The sequence below is a fragment of the Mycteria americana genome, chromosome 2 (assembly GCF_035582795.1).
Source record: "Mycteria americana isolate JAX WOST 10 ecotype Jacksonville Zoo and Gardens chromosome 2, USCA_MyAme_1.0, whole genome shotgun sequence".
Lineage (NCBI taxonomy): Eukaryota > Metazoa > Chordata > Aves > Ciconiiformes > Ciconiidae > Mycteria > Mycteria americana.
Genome location: NC_134366.1, coordinates 14157664 through 14172955, shown reverse-complemented (window position 1 = coordinate 14172955; position 15292 = coordinate 14157664). Strand labels below are relative to the sequence as shown.

Genomic DNA, 15292 nt, shown 5'->3' with positions numbered 1-15292 from the left:
CAAAAACCCACACCACCTCTCTTTGACTCAGTTGTGGGTCACTGGTTCATGTTCTGTTCACATTAGCTAATGACAACAGTTTTTTCCCTCCATTCTGGTTAATTGTTTACCAGTATTTGTAGGGCAACACATTACCTCTCCTAACTGTTTTCTGTGTCTGCTGAACAAGTTCAGATCACATTGACCTAAATTCTTCTTTACTGTATTTTTGTCATTATTTCTTTTTTAATTCTTTTACCTTTCACTCTGTCTTAGGCTAGCTGATGGTCTGAAATGTAATTCTCTAATTCTGCCAGAGTGACAGATCAGGAATCACCCCACTTGCTTGCCTACTCATAACAGTTCTATTTATAGATCCTCAAAGAGCATTTACTTTATCTGTGGGAGAATCACATTGCATGCTAGTTTTTGATTTAGCAACTTACCACCTCAGAAGCAGATCATTTCAAGTAGTGTTCTCTGCTAACCGACAATGCTTTCATGCACTTGACACTCTCTCTCTCTCTTTTCCCCCAAATAAAGTCCATTTATCCTAATCAAACCACGAGCTATTGATTCCTGCCCATTTCATCTAACCTCCCTGCATCTGACGTACGTGAACCATTTTTAGGAGGTTTTCCCCTCTTCTTACTCTCAGCACTGAATACAGTGCAAAGCAAGTTAATGTGTCCTCTAAAAATGCATGAATATTCCAAGAACAGAACAGGTGCTCCCCCTGCCTCATGTGGAGCTCAGCCCACCTGGAAAACACCGTCTGTCGCCCGCTACGCCGGACAGCAGATTTTCCAGGAACAGTCCACCATCCCTGACAAAAGCAGTTACTACAGAGAAGTGGTGGGGCATTTAATGTGGCAATAGAGCTTTTCAGACAGAACCTTGTTAAAATTAATGAAGCAAAAAAAAATTAAAGCACACAGGGCTTTTTTCTCTGCACATATTTGTAAATCAGCAGCCTTAAAGGGGTAAATTGGCTGATTATCCTAAATTGCGGACAGTCCTACTTAAAAGCTGTTGTGCAACTCCGCAGGCAGAGCACTGACATTTGGAGTAATCCTATATAATTTGTACTAATTTTTGCTACTTTTATAAATGACCTAGATAATACAGAGTTAAAAACACACTGAACATTTACAGGATGGGACGTAAATCTGTGACTACCTCTACATAATCAAGGGTATACATACTGAATTAGCTGTAAGGCGGTCACAAGAAATTTATCCAAGAAACTCAATAGCTGTATTCCCTCCCTACCCATTAGCACTGCCCATTCAGTACACATGCTTCGGCACCCTTCACCACTACAGTAAATGAAGAGGCCTCTGCTCTAAATCAGGTGGTCTCTGTCTCTGGTTGGCACATCTAAATAAAGTGGTGTAGTCGCAAGGGACTGACTGATTTTGGTTTGGGTTTTTTTAAGTTAGAACATGTTTTTATTTAAGGTTTTCAGGGTAATTTCCACCCTGGCGCATGACTCAAAAAATCCCAGTGGTGCAAAATGGATGTTTGAAACTTCACTACTATGTATAGCTTGAAGAAAGTAATTAGGGACTAAATTATATCTTCAAGCATCTCCACTAGTTCATTCTTTCATTTTCGGGCCTATTAAAATTTGTCCTAATGTTTCTTATCCTCCATAGACTACAATAAATTCCCTTCAACTCACACACCATCCCTTCATTCCACCTAGCTGCTATTAGTGCCAGTAGCTTCCCTTCAGCTTGCGTTCCATGGAACAGTCTCCTAAACCACAGCATGTTATTGACTCACTGTTTCATTTTAATTCCTGATTAAAAATATACCAGGTAAAAACACTACGTCTGTTTACTTCAACCTACAGTCTTACCCATTCTTTCTTATCTGTGACTGACCTTTAGTTCTAACGATGTTTTTTGTTACTTTAGATTAAAATTTGTTAATACAGTTGTAACCTAGAACTAACACATCCACACTTATGTCAATCTTCTTTTAAATGCCCATTGATAATGGCCTAATCAAAGCCAGCATTTAATCAGGATATAACTTAAACAGCTTTTATTGCACCATAGTCACATCTGTGCCATGGTTTTCTTTGATTTGGTTTATTTTTTCCTACGCCAATAATCTTCATTCCACTCAACCTATCACAGACTGCAGAAGTACAGAAAAGCTTACTTGTCAACTAAAAATGCATTTTATTAAAGGACCTTTCTTCTTTTTAATATTGCTTCTCCATCAATTTACATCTGCTACCCCCAGTTGTCCTTCACTGGGAAATACTGCCCATCTGAAGATAACCGTACAAAATAAGATCCTTATGCTTCAAGCTCTACATGGGCACAGTAAATCTCATCCAGTCTCTGACAAGCCCAGATCTCTCTTACATGAAACACAGCTAAAAAGGGGCAAGCGTAAAATAGAGAGTGGTCAGTTGCACTCACCATCCCTATGTTTGAAAATGAAATCTTCTCCAAAGAGGGAGCGGGTCAGTTAAATAAACACTAAGGATTTTCAGAGTTGTGTTACCAGGTTATATTTGACTGGAGCCCACACCGCGTTTCAGGCCACAAAATATTTAACTCTACAGAACTAAAAGTAGGCTCAAGGAAGGTGTGTAATTCATGTACTTAAGAGGGCTTTATTTTTCTTCTGCACTTTTCTTCGGAGGATCTACTTTTGGACACAAGTAGACACAAACCTATCTGCACTATCTGTTGTCTGCAAGGCAATTTTGGATATATATTTATTTGGCCATGTGAAGCCAAGTAAAGAATTACTGACTAAACCAAGTGAGCTTAGTGCTCTGGATTTAGATGTTTCGAGTCTTCAGCATTGGCTTGTTTTTCTAAACATAAAATAATGCTCTAATTGACCTTAGGCTTTTTTTTCATAGACACAGGAAAACCCAACCACGAATACCAATTGTTTGCTTATGGAATCGCCATATTAATAGTTTATGAGGGGCTAGGGGATGAAGAGTTAGACTGACATTTTCACACCTGCGATCACTAGCTCACAGGAGACAGTAGGCAGAAGAAACAAACATTAAATACTTTAGTTACCATCTGTAGATAACTAGCAACAGATACAGAGAAAAGTGGGGAAATGGAAATAACAGAGCAGAGATTATGATGGAAACATCAGCGGAAAATTAGAAGTCCTTTAATAAGAGAAAGACATTAGGAGTGTTTGTTCCATGTGCTGGACACGCCTTTGGAAAGCTAACCACCACATTTTCTTAAATTATCTTAAGACATCCGCATCATGGACGGGTCTAGTCTTAAAAACACTGGTGCTCCGATACCGACACGCAAATCAATTATCTGTGTTCAGGTGGAAATGAGCACCAAAGAATGAACTTATCCCGGAAAATCACTGTTCACACGCATGTCATGGTACCCATCCCCAGGGCAGCTGCGTGTCCCCAGCCCAGGGAGGGAAGACCTCCACGCAGAGCCCCATCATAACGATCGTCCTGTTCTGCTTTCAGATCTAGGTCCCCCACTGAAGCGTCAACCAAGGCCTAGGCTGTCCCTTGGGCGACAACGAAAAGAAACTTCCTGGCCGTCCTGCTCACTGGGAAAGCACAGCTCAGGAGACCCGTCCAGCATGTGGATTTTGCCTTGGAGCCTTGTGGGGAAGCCCCACGGGGGGGGGGGGGGGTCGCGGTTACCCCGTGACGAGACAGGACACCCCGACACCACCGAGGGCCCGGCCAGGCACAGCGCCCCAGCACTGCCGGGCAACCGCAGCTCCCCGCCCCACGAGCGTCCTGCGGGGCGGCCCGGCGCCGCGGGGGAGCTTCCTCCGGCCGGAGAGAGCCTCCCCGCCTCCCCTCCGCCCCCCCGCAGCGGCCGCGGCCGCCTCACGGCGCGGGCGGCTCCGCAGCGCCCTCCGCGCCCGCCGCCGGCAGCGCAGCGCGCAGCCCCCCGCTCCCCTCCCCCGCGCGGCTCCCTCTCGCGCGGCCGCCGCGCGAGCGCACACCTCCCCAGCCCCGAAAGCAGCCGCTCTCCCGCTTTATATACCCTGCTAAAAATAGCCTGCCGCCGAGCTCGCCAATCAGGAGGGGGCGAATTTCGAATCGGGCCAATGGCGGGAGCCGTCACGGCCAGGCTCGGTCACGCCAGGAGGAGCCGCGGTGCCTGCCGCGCGGCGATTGGGCGGCTCTGACATCATTGGCACGCGGGGCGCGGAGTGCGTGGCGGAGATTGGGCCGCGGCGGCAGGCGGCGTCATGGGATCACGCGGGGCGGGGGAGGGCGCGGGGGGCGGGGGCGGCGGCGCGGCCGGGCTGAGCTTTGAATAGGGAAGTTTTGCAGGGGGTTAACATTTGCAGTCAGCGCCGTGTTTGCAAATATTGAGTCCGCTCCTGCGCAAGTGTCCTCCGCCGGCCGCGGGAGGGGAGAGCCGCCGCGGCCGCCTCGGGAGACGTCCTGCCTTGCTGTGCAATTAAACTTTGCATGAAACTTTGGGTCTTTTTTCCTCCCCGAGCTCCTCAAGGAATTAATATATATCTATATATATACAATCGTTTTTTTTTTCTTCTCTGGAGGAAGGGGGGGGGCTTGGAAACTGAGAGCAGAGGTTTGACACCCCCCCGCACACACCCCTCAACCCCTGCACATAAAGGAGGCATCTGTATTTTTGGTAACCAGCACTGACTTTGTTGTTGCAACTTGAGACATGGATGTTCTCCCAATGTGCAGCATCTTCCAGGAACTCCAGATTGTGCACGACACGGGTTACTTCTCAGCCTTGCCGTCCCTGGAGGAATATTGGCAACAGGTAAACGAGGATGTCGATGTTGTTGTTGTTGTTGTCGGGGTTTTTTTTAAGCCGTATTAAAGGATGAGCGGATTTAACAAAAAAAAAAAAAAAAAAAAAGGAAAAGAAAAAAAAAGCCCGAGTGTCAGCAACGAGTCTGGGGAGAATTAAGCACAAATCTGTAGAGGTGTTTTGAAGCAGGTGTTTCGGTGTTAAATAAGACGGCTTTTTTGGGGGGAAGAGTCCCGAGGTGAACGTAAGGAGCTGAGCATCTCCGTTCTCCTTACGTACCGCCCGGCCCGGCGTGCCGGGGGCTGTCAGCCCGGCGGCGGGCCCAGCCGCCCCGCTCCGCGCCCCACTCCCGTCCCCGCTCCGCTCCCCGCTCCCGCAGCGGCGCGGAGCCCGGCGCTGCGCTCCCGCCTGCTGCACACCGAGTCCTGGCAAAAGTTTTGCGCTTGTACCAGGTCCAAACTCCACAGCTGGGTCTTGTCATCCGAGCTCCCTGCCTTGGCCAAGGGCTGCTTTGCTCCCTTTGCTGTGTTGTTTTTTTTTTTTAATTATTATTTTTATTTTTTTTCCTGGCGATGATGGAGAAGAAAAGCCCACAGGAGTGTATGTACTCATGTGTACACGTATCTGTGTGTGTGCATATATACGTATGTATATAATGTAGCTGTTTCCCAGCGCAGGGAGCTTTGCAGAGTCCGTGAGTTGTCAGTCATATGACAGCGATCCCCTTGTGCTAATTGCCGTGGTCGGGAAGGAGGAAGAACGGAGGCTCCTTCCCTTTAATGGACATATTTTGTTGCGCTTTTTTTCCCCCCCCTTTTTATTTTTTCTTTTCCCTCCTTAATTTGATCCAAACAACAGGATGGCAGGAGCTGCGGTCGCCGCTGACATTTTTGCCTTACCCGGGGGGCCGGGGCCGCTGGCTCCGCTCCCCGGCCGGGTGCTGCTCAGCCCGGAGACCGGATCAAATACCTGCTGGCGTTTCAGAGGGACGAAGGAGCCTTTCCGAGAAGGTTGCAATGCAAAGTGTTACAACCTTCACATGCTTACTAATTGTATGCAATGCCTTTTTTTTTTTTTTTCTTTCCCTCCCCCCGTTCCCCTTTCAAAGAGGCAGCTTCGTAGTACGTGGTTGAAATGGAGCTAAGTAGTTTCCTTCAGGCATTTGGGTTTTTGGCGAAGGGCCAGCTCTCGTTCCCAGTAGCCTTCAGAGGCATTTAAAGTCGGAGACAGCTTCACTCCGGTCCCCATTACTAATTACCTAATGAAGAATTTAAATTAGCTGGGAATATGAAAGTTTAACAAGATCTTGATAAATGCTTTTTTACCTGTTTTCATGGAAAATCAATACACTATTGTGTTGTCCCTGTCAAAACCTTTTTTGTTTTTAACGTGCATTGCAAACCAGTTACCTAATTATAGACAAATACATAAATACTGTGTGCATCGGTGAGTTTGGTTTTGGGGCTGTTTGGGGTTTTTTTTTCCTATTTTTGCCCACGTTCCTAGCCTGGACAGAACATGTGACCCAGTTTACTTGAGCGGTGCTGGGGGAGAAGGGAGGCTGCTCCCATGGCAGCTCCGCTCTTGGACAGATGGGAAGGGGCTGTGAGGGGAATGTGTGGCATTTGGGATCAGGTTTTGCTACCGGGCTTGGAAGAGATGATCTTGCTAAAATAAGTAGAGTTTGGTATGGAAACTTGGTGTGTCCATTTTCTGTGTAACACTTCCATATGGATCATTTCCTATAGTGGAAAGAACAATCCCAAAACATCAGCTTGTTGCCATAACAGATCATACCCTTTTTTTTTGTTCTCTGAAAATGGCTAGAAAGTCAGCAGGGTGAATTGAAATTGAAAACTGCAGCTTCACCCATTTAGGGTGGTTTTGTTTTTTGTTTTGTTTCGTTTCATGGAGTAGAGGGGAATGCGGATGGGGGGGGGGGGGGGGGGGAAGTTGTCCATGTACTGTTGCATGTATATTTGAACAGAGTACTTTCTTGGCAGATGGTCAGGGTTTTAAAAGGAAGTCTCCTTTGGCATTGCGTGAAAGAAAGAGAGAGATGACTCATACAGTTGCACTCTTGGCCAGTAGATAAAGTTCTTGTTCATTGTGGGACTCCCAGCAGGACCTCGGAGTAATTTCCCGTTTTGCATCCTATAGAATAGGACATTTCTATTCTGGAACTTTTTTCTCCCCTCTCCTCTGTTGTTGAAGTTCCCCGTGTTCCTCCAAACACGCACGGGAGCAGTTGGAGTTATGTGGCGTGCATGCCAGTACGCTTGGAAATGACATTCTTTGAAAGTCGAGTGTGCTGCGTTCTCATGCACAGGAAATGGGAGGATGTCTGCTGCTCCATTGATGTCCCCAGAAGACAGACCCGCAGCTCCGCAGCCATGCTGAAATGTGGCTTTGTTTTCTGACACAGCATTTGGGTTTTAACTGCGTGTCAGAGCACATTGTGTTCAGTTGGGTCCTTTCAGCCTCGTGTTTGTGTGAGAGGGATACAAAACAATTTGAAATTAGACGAGGCGCAAGAGCGAAGTGTAATTATTTGTTGTGGTTCTCTATGGTCCTTTTCAACGTCAGCCTACTGAAAACACAGATTTTATGATGAGAGTGATGATAATTTGACTGACTCATTAGAATGCTATTTTGGAAACCAAAGCTGACTTGCACCTTCAGCTGTGCGTTTGAACTCCTGCCCAGGTCTTGAAAACTGATTTCTTTTCATCGTAACAGTCACCTAGTTACGGCTGGAGGAGCCTTTAATTTGTTTTGAACCTAGAAACCTCAAATCGAACGTACTACAATCCTGCTTGCTTTTTGAAGTGTAAAATACAATTGGGTTTATTTTTAAGCAAGCTTGTAACTTTTCTCTTTTTTCTTCCTTCTCTTTCACCTAGACATGTTTGGAGCTGGAACGGTATCTTCAAAGTGAGCCCTGCTATGTTTCTGCGTCTGAAATCAAATTTGATAGCCAAGAGGATCTCTGGACCAAAATTATTCTGGCACGTGAGAAAAAGGAGGAATCTGAACTGAAGAACACGTGTGTCCCAAAAGAGGACAATCTTACTAGTCAGAACTTAGAGACCAACAGTTTGAATTCTGACGTGAGCAGCGAATCTTCAGACAGCTCTGAGGAGCTCTCGCCCACAACAAAGTTTACCTCTGACCCTATAAGTGATGTTTTAGCCAGTTCAGGAAACTTGAGTTCATCTGTCACTTCCACTCCCCCTTCATCTCCTGAGCTGAGCAAGGAGCCTTCTTCCCAGCTATGGAATTGTACGCCGGGTGAGTTGCATTCACCGGGGAAAATTCGTACCGGTACCGCTGGAAAGACTGCAGAAAAAGGTACACCCGCCAATGGTGACACCTCGCCAGATGGCAGAAGGCGTGTTCACAGGTGTCATTTTAACGGTTGCAGGAAAGTTTACACCAAAAGTTCACATCTGAAAGCACATCAGCGCACTCATACAGGTTAGTAACCGTATGCTTATTAAGAGTTGGCAAGTACTGTAGGGAATACCCCTGACAGTGGTGGTGTCACAGCGTTACACAATCACTGGGTGGGAGCCCAGGTTTGGAGAGATGATGTAATAGTAGTAGAGGCTTACCAGCATGGACGACATCACTTCCTCATTCTCTTCGTAAGCGAGCTGAAGCCGAGACAGTTGGTGGTAGATTAGTCCGCTGTCATAGCAAATAGGAGCCACTCATCTAAATAGGCAATAGTCGGGAAGTTGCAGCAGCATGCGGTCTTCAGGAGCAAAGGTCTAGCCAAAATAGACACTAGACCTTTGTTGACAATTGTTTCTAAAGCAAAAGTGAGCTGAGACTTTCTTGCAAAAAAAGGAACATCATATCCAAAAATCGGTCGGATCACTAAATACTGTAAGAGCTTGTTTTCATGGCTCGGTCTACATTGGGTCTATTCAATCAAACATCCCAAGGCCTTGATTATATAAAGTATAGCTATAGCTGTAAATCATTTAACAGTTTTGTGTGCCGTCATTATTGGCAAAAATCTTGGAAAGCCACAGTGTGTTATAGTCCTAACGTATCTGCCTAATTGGATTTACAAATGTATCATTTACTGTATAATTTCATCCCAAAATACTAAGCAACAGCATTTTATTGTTATGGAACCTGAACTAAAAATAACAATCCTGTGTGTTATTGGGAAAGAAAGTGAGGAAGATAGACACTTCAGGGCTTTTATAAATATTTTATGGTTGAAGTAGCGTGCTGATTTGCTTGTTTGAGCATTATTATTACTTGACGTCTCTTTATGACAGCAGTTAGATATGTAGAGCTGTGCCTTGGCTCAATAGTCATCGCTTAATGTGAGGAATTGGCCTGGCGTTCTTGGTGTACCAATCCAAAGACCTGTATGTTTGGTCGTGTCTCCCTCCCCCCCACTCCCCCCCCAAGATGTGGAAAGAGAATTCAAGGAAAAGATCCTATTTTGACTCATGAGCTCAGCATTTTGTGGCTTTTATGGGAAGTCTGAGCAAGCTCGGATGCTCCCATTGTTATTCAGAAGTCAGATAAAACAAGATTATTTCAAGAGGAAAGAACAACTTCCACTGAAACCGTGGTGGTTGAGCAGACATAAATAGATGCTGGCCTCAGAAGTATTGCAGAACAGAACTGTTGTCCTGGTGCTGTCTGGCTGAGAACGTTCCTGTGAATGGAAGTGGTATTTCTTGAATGCTGAAATAGCAGTGTTCGAAGTGGTGTGCAGGCTTTTCCAAGAATATGTGGCTCAGCAGAAAGGAGGTTGCATGTTATGCAGATGAGTAAGTGACAGAGGACTTTGATGCAATACAGTAGCCTAATTGCATTTTGGAGCCTAGCTGTGCTGTCTTTAATCACCTTTATGAGGTGAATGATACCTGTTTGGGAGTAAGCCTGCCATTACGGATGAACAGGAATGGTAGAAGGTTGGATTTCTTTGTTTCCTGTGAACCTGTTTAATTGCTTTTTTTTAATAAGAATGAAATTATTTGATGTGTTGTTGCAGCAAAATAGTTAAGTAGGAATCATGTGGATGAATTTTGCAAGCCTTCTTTGCCTACATGTTCTGAAGCATTCAGATAGGTTAAATAAAATTGGCTGTCTTAGGGGGAGTGGAGGAGGTTTACATAGAAAATGAATGGGATAGCACCTATCTTTCTTTGAATGAAGTCATGACTAACGTGTAATCTGCTTTCTTCGTAGGGGAAAAGCCTTACAGATGTTCATGGGAAGGGTGTGAGTGGCGTTTTGCAAGAAGTGATGAATTAACCAGACACTTCAGAAAGCACACTGGTGCCAAGCCTTTTAAATGTAGTCACTGTGACAGGTATGTGACTGAAATGCACCTTTTTAAATAGTTATTTTTAATGCTTGTTGGAAAGTGAGTCTAGGCTGCTTTCCACTTGTGAAGGAATCATTTGGGAACGCAACTGTGTCTGGTAGTTTTAAGGGATTATTGTATATTTAGACGGGGAAAAAAACCTTCCGTTTTACTAATCTTTGGGATGTGGTTTGTAGCCTGATGTTGCAGTTGAGTGTTGGGAAGACCCTAGTGTTACCACCCGAATGCAGAGCTCCTGGGTGCCCACAGACACCTTGAGTGTTCCCATATATCCAGGGAATGCCAAATCCCTTTCCCTTCTCCACCAGCCGTGTTTTGGAGTAGCAGAGCAAGGGGGGGGGGGTGCCTCACCCCCGCGTACCGCGTCGTGTGTGCCAGCAGCCGTGGGCTAATGCGCAACCTGGCTTTTGCCTTGCAGGTGTTTTTCCAGGTCTGACCACCTGGCCCTTCACATGAAGAGACACCTCTGAATGGATCAAGAGGTGAATCCTGCGGGCTAAGAGGCGTCAAGGTTGAAGAGCCTTGAGCGGAGGGATGCGTGTTCCAGCCAAAGCATGCCATTTTGCACCCTACCCAGTTGCCTCCAGGACCTCACTTCCTTGAAGGTCTTTTGAGGGCTAATAAGTCATGTAAGAAACGGCATAGCAACCGCGGTGCGTGATGTTTGGGGTTTCCTGGACTCATACACTGGTATCTAACCTTCTGAGTGGCTCCTAAGCCTTTGCCGTGAGCATGTGCACTGAGAATGTTAATGATTGGGCGACTGTATGCGATGAGGATCTCTTGATGACTGTATGCTGAGGCACATTTTTTTTCTTGTGGTTGTTTTATAACTGTAAGAGAAAAAAATAGTCTGAATGTCTTGTATGTGAGGAATATCTCGTGAGATGGGACAACCACCAATCATTTCCAAGGGGTGGGGGGAGGGGTGTCTGCACCTTTTTAGAGGGAAAACGGAGAGGGGAAAGGGGGGAATAAAAAGAGTCAGGATGCCAGAATGGAGATGGGGGACCTCCCCGTTCCTGTGTGAGAGGAGCTTTAGGTGTCTGGTGCAGCTATTAAACGTGCAATGTGTCAAGTAGCTTGTTTTACTTGCTACAGAGCTCATTTGTAATCCATTGTATAAGCTGTGTATTTACAAATGTAACACAACTATAACTTTTCATTATAATACAAAGGTTATTGCATGGTTCCGGGGAACTATATGCTTTTCCATTCTTTAATCAGGACTGCAGTTTTGATTCCAGTTAAGAGCAGCTAAAATACAATTGGTCTAATGTTACATAATGTATGGAACATGAATAATTTTTTCTGTTGGGTGGATAAAACCACTATTGGTTAGAAACTGATTTTTCTCATGCAGCTAATTTTTCTCTTATTTATGCCTTGAGGACTAACTTCTGGTTTTCTAGCTGTTAATGCACTGTTGACCTTAATAATGGTGCCTTATGCAAGTGACCTTCTCTTGTAGGGGGTCTTATACAGGGGTATGGGTGATGCATGCTTTATTAAGGCTCTCTTTTCACCTGGCATTGTACTGTATCAAATGTATAATATGAGGGGAAAAAAAGGTTACTTCCAGGGTCCTCCTTCACAAAGACAAATATAGAGAAAAGTCGTTCATGTCAGTACAGTATTTGTTTAACTTAGACAATTTGACTGTGTTACAGTATAATGCATAAGCCAATTGAATACCTGACCAGTTCTGCCACCTTGAGACTTTTTTATATTGACCTTGCACAACAACTGTGTATATACACACCCCAACTGTACTTAATATGTCAAGTTTTCATACATATTAAAGATACAGAAGTGTTCAAAGATGTATTTGCTTAAAAGGCACAAGTTTCACATCTATATATCTAGCTATCTGTTGGTCATACAGAAAGAAACTATATTACTTTTTTTTTAAAAGTGGGCAGAAAAATAATTGTGTATGTATATTTGTGTGTACAGTCTGTGTATGTGTGTATATATATAGATAATATATAAATATTTTTTTTAAAAGGAAAAAAATTAGAACACATAGCTAGAAAATGCCACAGCCCATCAAAATATTCCCTCTCCCCCCGCAATACGGTCATTAAGGAGACAAAGAAATGAGAGATACAGTTAATTAAAATCTAGAATTTTTAGAGGCTTTACCTTTAGCTTAATGGTATGCTAAAGGCTTTGTTGGCATTCAGTCCTTCTCAGACTGCTGACTGTGTTTTGTAGTTATTAGGTTGTCTGGAATAGCGTATCTGTGGCCATTTAAGAATGATATGAACCGAATATTGGCATGCTAAAAGAATATTAGCTGTGTGCAGATGAAGTACACTCGGGTTTTGGCCTTCCAGCTTACTGGAGGACCTGTGAGTGAGCTAGTCGTTGTGGTGGTTGAGCTCTAATTTTACATAGTTCAGCTAAAATAAAGACTGTTTTTTCCTAGAGTAGAAATAGTCTGTCCAAAAGCGGTATTTTTTTTTTTAAACCAGCTCACTACAGTCGATGCAATGAAACACGTGACCTGTTTCTTTTTCTATTTATTATTGGTCTTGCTTACTATGCTAATATTTTGGTATATCTTCCTGGAAATGTATGTAGATAAGTGGTTTAAAAAAAAGTATATGCAAGTGATCTGGTTCTAAGGAACACACAGGCTTAAATCATTCTCATTTCATTTTTGGTTTAAATTGCCTGAAAATGCACTTTTTTTTTTCTTCCCCAAACCAAACAAAATTTCCCAGAAAATGGATTTCTATTAGGGTTGGGTTTTGTTGTGTTTTTAACTCCTTGTTTGCATTGTCCTTGGCTTAGCCATAGTTCTTATAATCAAGAAGGTAAACAAAAGCAAAAACAAACAAAGAAAAACCCAACAACCCCAAACAAAAAAAATTAAACTTGCACTGGCTTGTCTCAATTGTGAAATACCATCAGACTTGTGTGGATGGGGTGGGGCTGTGTGCCATATGTCAAATGCCTGTAATTTTCTTAATAAGCAAGTACATTTTGTTCAGGTGATAACTGAGCCTCAATCAAGCTGAAAAATAAAAAAAAATAAAACATTTTTGCTTGAAATTTAAGAAGAAAAAGTTTCTATTAGTGAAATTTCTTTTTTTGTTTTTGAAGCACCCTGTTATCTAAAGAATCTCTTTGTAAGATTTTTGTAAAAATTTTGTTTTACAAGATTTTATTTGAAATTGTTTTTTGCAAGATTGTTATATTTCTGTATGAATGTATTTTTTATTGGAATAACATAAAAAGAAATTCTTATCAGCATCACGTGTCTGGTTTCATCTTTCTCCTCTCAGACGTCCTACACACCAAACGATGTCAAATACTATGTCAACGCTTTGCCTTGAGTCGCCTGGTCGCAGGTGCAAGCACCTTTGGGTCAGGTCACTTTGTGGAAGACAAACCCTGATGAGAGAATAACTTTGGCAGTAGAAACTAAAAGTTCTTCCATATCTGAAAAGCTGTTGTTGACTCATCTTTTGTCTCAGTGGAATAAATAGTTAACGCGATTGTTACTGCAAGACTGCACCTTTATTCCCAATCGTTTGTTCTGGAGAGGTGAATGCATGTAGGGCAAGTTCTGCATGCGGGAAAGGAGATTCAGTGGGCATTTAAAGTGAAGGAAAAAAACCAGAAAGGTGATGGCTGGGCTGAAGGCACCTGTCCTTAACTTTTACTGCAGAGTGTGGGCCTTTGAACTCCCTGGTTTATGGGGAAGCAAGCCTGAAACCTTGAAGGCGCAGTTGTGGGAAGGAATGCGGGGAAGGAACCGTGTGAGATCTGCCTGGCCCAGATGCACAGATCTGAGTCTGCTGTAGGGCTGACCTGACCCACATGCTGGTGGTGACCTTCAACCAGCCAAACGCAAGCCTCTGTGAACTGCATTTTTTCAGAGTAATGGCTCTTCAAAGCATGCCTGGCATGTATGCTGGCTTGGGACACATGCAAAACTTGTTTAATGTTGCCTTGTGGCTTCTGCTTCACTCATGCTGGTGTTAAAAATCCCTTAAGCATCGAGTAAAACCATTGGCAGAAATGGCAAAGCTATATGCTGAGAAACTGACTTTAAACATGTGAATTCAGTTCACAGTAATTGAATGTTTCATGGTTTTAGATGAGAAATGATTGAAAAATGATGCAGAAAACTGAATCAATACAGATTGAGGCAGAAGTAGCGTGGAGGAGAGACCCTCGCCACCTCCCTCAGTTAGCCCTGCAGCAAGCTAGTAAGTAGATAATAAGTCTCTGTATAGGCAAGGAAGAAATGGCAACTTAAGCAAATTCGTGATCTGCAATAAGAGGGGTATATTAAATTTTACCCCTGGTACAGCATCCCATACAATGAAACACAGATGTCTTCTGGGAAGCAGTTACAGTTGCAATAGAAATGGAAAAGGCTACCGAGGTTTAGGGATTGTGACATTTTGCCTCCTCATCTATATACAACGTCGAAATGGAAATATTTTTAAAGAACTAAGCTTGACCTTGGAGGTTCTCCGCCCAAAATGTTCAATGGGTGTGTAATACAGAACAAGGATTGGCAAATTTTTGCCTGTTTATTGGGTGTGTGTCATCTAGGGCTGTGTCTTACCGTATCTTCTAAAAAAAAAAAGGCCTGATAACTCCATTATTAAGGATGTTATTGAGATCCCACCGCCTTTTTTTTTCTCAGAGAGATTGTACTGAAAAAACAGTGGTGTTCAGGAAAAGAAAGGCTAGTGACAAAGCTATTGGGCAACAAGGAAACTACAAAGCAGAAAGCAATAGCTGTTTCAGGGTTAGTGCATTTCAACATGCACATCTACTGCAGGCTTGCTTAATTCCAGATTTTGAAATGCAGAGAAGATGGGAAGGGATGTGAATTCGAGGGTGAAGAAGTCAAGTTGCTTAGGTATGGACTTGGATTAGTAGCCTCAGCAAGTTCCAACAACTTCAGCTGAGGTTCACAAGGTGAAAATGAGGACAGAGCCTGTGAGCCAACATGTTAGCTCCTTGCTGCAAAGGTTAGATACGGAATGTTTGTGCACTTAGGCACACATATGTGCATGCAAAGGTCAATATGAAACAATTAAAATCCCAAAACAGAACCTGTTTGGGTGTTTTGGTTTTTTTTTTTCCTCTGGGGTGTGAAAAATCCTGGCATACAAGTGGTCAGTGCAAGCAGGGCGTATCACAGTTTACCAAC

The 15292-nt window shown here is 43.8% G+C and overlaps 1 protein-coding gene across 2 annotated transcripts; it reads left to right on the top strand.

Annotated features, from left to right (window-relative positions):
- The first annotated feature begins 4290 nt into the window (after positions 1 to 4290).
- Positions 4291 to 13300, top strand: KLF6 (KLF transcription factor 6). Of its 2 annotated transcripts, none has more exons than XM_075492441.1 (4): positions 4291 to 4760; positions 7655 to 8042; positions 9972 to 10095; positions 10529 to 13300. In XM_075492441.1, exons 1-4 carry the CDS (start codon positions 4659 to 4661, stop codon positions 10578 to 10580), a joined length of 666 nt encoding a protein of 221 aa, XP_075348556.1. In that variant the 5' UTR covers positions 4291 to 4658; the 3' UTR covers positions 10581 to 13300. The 2 variants fall into 2 exon arrangements, with proteins under 2 accessions (XP_075348556.1, XP_075348555.1); XM_075492440.1 differs by having other exon boundaries at positions 7655 to 8228; positions 10529 to 13296.
- Positions 13301 to 15292: the final 1992 nt, after the last annotated feature.